Genomic DNA, 6,338 nt, shown 5'->3' with positions numbered 1-6,338 from the left:
ACAGACGATTCAAAGTTTTATGAGAATTTTAAAGAACGCGAATAAGAGTGTGAGTAACCCAAAGAGCCTATGGAGTGACCATAAGAAGTTATATGTCCGCTGCGACGCCTGGGCGTTGATGTTTGTATAAATAATAATGACAAGTCACATGGTGCACTGCAAAACGTCGTGTCGTGCTCATTACGTGGAAATCATAGTGTTGCATCGACGCAACGCAGCAACGAAGCCCATGTGGTATCCTTCCACTTTCAAAAAAAAGTACTATGTAATCGCAATTTTTGCAAGTACCTATTCATTACAAATAAAAAATAATAAATTTCAGGAGCGACACAGAAACTATTGGAGATGTGGGAAAGACATGGGAAAAGGAGTTTCCGGGTGTCCGTGGGATCTGAAGACTGGGTGCTGCTCTCCGAACCCGACGACGTTGCGGTACGCGAGATGTTGTTTTACTTTATCGTTTTTTGACGTCTATGAGCGACATATTCTTCCTAACGAAAGCGAAAATAATTTTGGTTAGGCCCCTTTGCGATATGTCACCATAAAAAGTATGTTAATTTCTAAAGAAGATCATTTTTGGTATGTGTTTATCGTAAAAGATTACAACCCGTGAATTTTTCACTGATTTCTACTTGTTTATGACCATGATCAGCATTAGGAAGCACTTACAAAGATAATAATATATTTTGCAGTCCACTTATCGAACCTAAAGGGCCCTATCTCACTAGGATACCTTGGTTGCGCTACCAGCGGTTTCGGCAACTTGATGAGGTGTTGACGGCGCTACCTTGGTGTCTTTATGAGATAGAGCCCAAAGTAATCGAAGGTCACCTTTTTAAACGTAGGGACAGTATAAGAGATTTACATAATATAAACCTTCCAACATAAAAAGAAACCAATGAATTTCTAAGAAAAATGTTATTTTCTTCTAGGTATTGTTTAGTGATTCAAGTATTCTTTCAAAGTCACCAGAAAGAAACGCTGCTGTGAAACCGTTTTTTGGAAATTCCGTATCTACTTCTGAAGGTGTGTAACAACTAATTTAATTTTAATATAAAAATATATATCAATCTATACGAATATAAAATTATTCGGTGCCGTAAGTATATCTAAGTAGATAATCTATAATAGGAATTTATCAAATATGGTATGGCTTTACGTTATTTAATGAGTCTTACATAAAGCCTCTCGGGAAAGCTATAAAGAAATCAAGAGATTATATTATATGACGATGATATGTACTTTATATTTTATATATCGCTAATCTAGAAATAAAAACCAGTCTAATCAAAAATCAATATTTTTTTGTTTGGTTCATTTTTGAATTTTAATTATGAGTTAAGTAACATTGAGGGTGGCCACTAAACATGTTTAAAGACACTTACGCAAGCCACCCTAAGACCGATAGTTGACCGCTTTTATTCATGACGTCACTAAACTTGTATGAAACAAAATTACTTAATAGAAAATTTTCGTTTTGACATTTCGTAAAAAGTATCTCATTTGACTAAGTTGTGAAATAGCCTATTGTTTAGTTAGACTTTTTCCTACAACTGGATATCTGGATCGACTGGATATCAAGACCTCTTGATCGAGATCCTAATCCTTAATCTATGAAGACAAAAACAATGAACAGCCTCCGGGGTCTAGTGGTTGGAGCGTCAGGCTCACGATCTGGAGGTCTGGGTTCGATTCCCGATGGGGACATGGTCGAAATCACTTTGTGAGACTGTCCTTTGTTTGGTAAGGACTTTCAGGCTTGAATCACCTGATTGTCAGAAAAAGTAAGATGATTCCGTGCTTCGGAGGGCACGTTAAGCTGTTGGTCCCGGCTATTAGCCGTAAAAACACCTTCACCAACCCGCAGTGGAGCAGCGTGGTGGAGTATGCTCCATATCCCCTCCGGTTGATTGAGGGGAGGCCTGTGCCCAGCAGTGGGACGTATATAGGCTGTTAATGTATGAGAGCAATGAGATCTACCATAACTAAAAGAAATTATTAGTTAGAATATCTAGCAGCCAACTGTTACACAACCTACTACTCACAGCTTTAAAATACGGTCACGAGCATTGATATGTATACACTTTGGTACCATGTCACATTAACTTTTTTGATAAATTGAACTGTTTGATAAGTCTCACTAAATGTCAAATATGTTAGTGCGACAGAGTCCTAAAGTGGGTACATTATATTGCTCATGACTGTACTCATATATTGACATTACCTACGTTTATGTTGTTTTAGGAGAAAGATGGCGATGGGCGCGAAAATTAGTGCTATCCAGTTTTAATATGAAGAATATGCAGCAGCGACTGAATACTGTGAATTCTCGTTCGGATGTTCTCCTTAAGATCCTTAGTAATTACGACGGAAAAGGTCCAGTACCTCTGTATCAATATTTACGACCATTCATGCTGGATATACTCTTCAGTAAGTTGTACAAAACTCCTTTCTCATAAACCCGATCTGAATTGTCTCAAGATGTCGTTAAATTCTTCTCAATAAAAGGTTAAGAAGTTTATTTATATCCATATTTTTGTCGCAGATACATTAATGGGTGTTGACAGCAATTTCTTGGAGAACCCTAATCATCCGTATTTGATAGAAAGTGGCAAGTAAGTACTTGTATGATCACTCCTTATTATTTCGAACTGGGTTGAATATACTTTTTTAACTTTAACACTTTTAAAGATCAATAATGCCCATGATTGATTGAAATATAAATATTTATAAATAACAATGTCCAAATACGACCTAATATACAGGCTGTTAGTGACATCGTAACGAAAACTTTGAAGGATTATTCCGACCATGATTCTGAATTGTTATCAAGTGGAATTTTCCGTCGCAAAAATATGGAATTGAAAATAATTAAAAAAAAACACATTAAAAACATGAACTTTGCGACGGAAAATTCCACTTGATATTAACTCAGAATCATGGTCTGAATCATCCCCCTCAGAGTATTTATTACGATGTCACTAACAATTTATTGTGTACAAATAAATAAACAAAACTTGATATTAAGAAATATTTTTTTTCTATTTTGCAGGGTTATCCATATGATAACGGAAAACTATTTTTCGTATTGGAGAAACATTCGTCCTATATTCGCGCTGACGTCAACTTATCGAGAACAGATAGCCGCAATCAAAACGATACAGGAAACGGGCTCTAATGTAAGCGATCAATCACTTCCTAATACTTACAATAACGTACTTACATTCTCGTATTGTTTGATTAATTAAGTAAATTTCCCAACAGGTGATTAGACAACGAAAATCTAAGCTAAAGAAGATTATTGATGACGTCAAGTTGAATAATAGAACGGTTGACGTCGATGTACACGAGTTAATACAAAAAAGATTATCAGAAGATAACACCTTGTTGGACACATATTTATTGAAGACTTTGCCAAACGGAGACCCGGTACCAGACGACGTGATCAATGAAGAAATCAGCTTTATTTATTTTACAGTAAGTATTTAGATGGTACCTACAAAAAATACATAGAAGCATCAAATCAAATCAAAATCAAATATACTTTATTGAACAGAACTTAGTTTTAACAATCAGATATAACACTTAAGTACAGGATACAGTACAACTCGGGCTGCCTTATTGTTCTAAAGCAATTTAACATCAGGGAATAGTGAACTCAGTTGTCAGATGTATTTATCAGCATCCTCGTTATTACTGATATTTGAAATACCTAGTTTATATTCAAATATAATCATGAAAAAAGTACGTATTGACTGTACTATACTGCAGTAAGGTATAATACTAAATGGAATTTTCCATCTTTTCCATAAGATATCAACTCAGAATCATTGTCTAAATCATTCCTCAAAGTTTTCGTGACGATATCACTAACACCCTGTATTAAAAAAATACTTGCATAAGTACTTTATTAAATAGCGCTCTCTATTTTTTCGACTGAACTATAATTGCCCTCTATGAAGACTATACAAATAACACTCACGTTGCAACATTCGCTCTCGTATATTTGTAAGTTCTTACTTCACACAGTTTGCACCTCACTGAAGCGCTGCTCGAGGATATAATAAAATATGATTCACTTCAGTAAATTATGAACTTGTTCACGATTCTTTGGATCGCAGGAAATATACAACTTTCATGTTCAAAATATTTTAGGGTCACTTCACAACCGCTGTGACGATAAGCCACGCCCTCTACTGCCTTGCAAAAAATCCTGAGATACAGAACAAAGTGCTTGAAGAACAGCGTTCAATATTCAACACAGACTTCTTAAGAAAGCCTACGATGCAAGATCTGAACGAAATGAAGTACCTAGAGGCTGCTATTAAAGAAACTCTGCGCGTTATACCGACTGTTCCCAAAATAGGGAGAAAACTAAATAAAGACATGACAATGAGAGGTAAGTACATCCAGACAACCATAATGGACGTTTCAAATGAATTCTATTTGCTAATGTAAATTTTCCATTTCACAGATGGCAGAGTCATCCCCGCGGGAACCACTGTGATAGTTTACTACGAAGCTATGTTTGTCAACGAAAAAGTATTCCCCGAACCGCATAAGTTCAGTCCGGAGAGATTTTTCGAGAACAATATTCAGTCGCATGCATTTCTGCCGTTTGGTGGAGGACCACGGAGCTGCATAGGTGAGCTAGTTTATTACGCGGCCTCTGGCATTTGTACTACCTTCCTGTCTAAAATGTGACCGTGTGCGTCATAGCGGTAGTATTTTTTATATTCACTAAAAACTACTTCGCGTTTTCACATATCTCACTTCAGACTGTTCACATTAAGATTAAGATGATAATCATGGAAATGTAATAAAGTTAGTGGAATTTAGTAATTAGTTTTAATATGAGACATTAAGTACATAAGCAAAACTAAGGGCCCTATCTATACCCTTTTCAATTTAAAATTAATCATATGTTCTTAATATTTTTTTTAAATTCATCGTACATTCTTGAGTCTACAAGAGCAAATATTGTATTATAATTTGCGATACAGGGGAGACCCTAGTGCACGGCCCGCTATTAACCTGTGTTAACTTTACTTTATTTGGTAAATAAATTATTTTTTGCTTTTTAATTTTACTTAAGTACACGTTGGTACTTTACACGATTATAATGTTATCCTATTAGGCGAAGGCGATTAATATATCATCGCTATGGTTATCAATGTAATCCTCAATGTAATTATGATAGATTACTCAAAAATGGGAAATTAATACAATTTTATTTTACAGGGTTCCGTTTTGCTTGGATGGCCGTAAAAGCAGCTCTATCCAACATTCTGCGAAGATACGAGGTCCTCGAGGGCGGGCCGGGCACTGAACCCCAGTTCTCATACAGAATCGTCACCGAATCCAAAAACGGGATAAATGTTAAATTGTCTAAAAGATAAAATTTAGATTTTTCTCATATTCAGTTGTATATATCGTAACTTTAATTTACGTTTAGCTATTATAAGATAACTTACCTAAGTGTTTTAAGACTGTTATCAATACTATAACTAATATGTTTAAATGTAAAATTTTAAGTAATAATTATGAATAATATTGTTTTTGTAATAAGTACATTAAATGATTGGTAATTTGTAACTAAAGCAACTGTATTTGGTCACCAATAGCAGAAAATGCTGCAGATTTGTTTGAGCTGTTTGTACACAGTAAGGTAGTTTTTGGAGAGCTGGAGGTAATTTGTATATAATCTTTTATATAACTTGTGTTTGACGAAAAATATTGTTACGTATCAGATTTTTTATTTTGATGCAATTTTTTCTTACCATGTGATGTCAGAATGAATGATTACCTATTAAATAATAAATAAATACTTGATGTCACAATTCTTGAAGTGCATTTCTTTTACTTGACTGACACCTGTGTTTTATTCCTAACTCTATGGACACAGAACGGTCTACTGTAAGGCCGACCAATCAGAGACAGCCTTCGGACAGTTGACAATTTGACAATTGTAAGATTGTGATTTAACAGTTTCACTTCGATAGATAATAATTATACATACATACATAAACCCGCGCTCGTAATCCCTAATGGCGTGAGCAGAGCCACAAGTAATCAAAGACAACTTGCAGCCACTGTTGATACGAAGTCCAAAGATGGATATGATGAACCTTATGGTGATAAGGGATCAGCCTATCGCCCATAACATTAGTCCATCATGTTAGAGGACACAATCCCTCTGTCGGTTTTTACGACATGCCCGGGAAGAGAAGCACAGCATAGAAGCACGAATAATTATAATATGTTAAATTGTAAGCAGTATGTTACGGTTCACAATTTTTCGACAGTTTTCAATCTCACGAGATAGATTATAAACTAAC

At 35.3% G+C, this 6,338-nt stretch overlaps 1 protein-coding gene across 1 annotated transcript; it reads left to right on the top strand.

The window, feature by feature from the left end:
* The first annotated feature begins 345 nt into the window (after positions 1 to 345).
* Positions 346 to 5,399, top strand: LOC126366444 (cytochrome P450 4d2-like). Its single transcript, XM_050009552.1, has 9 exons — positions 346 to 432; positions 933 to 1,026; positions 2,245 to 2,430; positions 2,546 to 2,615; positions 3,053 to 3,179; positions 3,265 to 3,477; positions 4,156 to 4,399; positions 4,475 to 4,645; positions 5,242 to 5,399. The coding sequence occupies exons 1-9, from the start codon at positions 346 to 348 to the stop codon at positions 5,397 to 5,399; spliced, it is 1,350 nt and encodes a 449-aa protein (XP_049865509.1).
* Positions 5,400 to 6,338: the final 939 nt, after the last annotated feature.

This window comes from Pectinophora gossypiella, chromosome 4, assembly GCF_024362695.1.
Source record: "Pectinophora gossypiella chromosome 4, ilPecGoss1.1, whole genome shotgun sequence".
NCBI lineage: Eukaryota > Metazoa > Arthropoda > Insecta > Lepidoptera > Gelechiidae > Pectinophora > Pectinophora gossypiella.
The sequence above is the reverse complement of the archived record's forward strand: the minus strand, read 5'-3'. Positions and strand labels throughout refer to the sequence as shown.

What these genes read in the sequence shown, in the direction of transcription:
- LOC126366444 (XM_050009552.1), top strand. Translation starts at nt 346, where the DNA reads ATGTGGGAAAGACATGGGAAAAGGAGTTTCCGGGTGTCCGTGGGATCT. An exon ending in CCGAACCCGACGACGTTGCG is followed by an intron (nt 433 to 932) that starts GTACGCGAGATG and finishes ATTTTCTTCTAG; the next exon opens with GTATTGTTTAGTGATTCAAG. An exon ending in TACAGGAAACGGGCTCTAAT is followed by an intron (nt 3,180 to 3,264) that starts GTAAGCGATCAA and finishes ATTTCCCAACAG; the next exon opens with GTGATTAGACAACGAAAATC.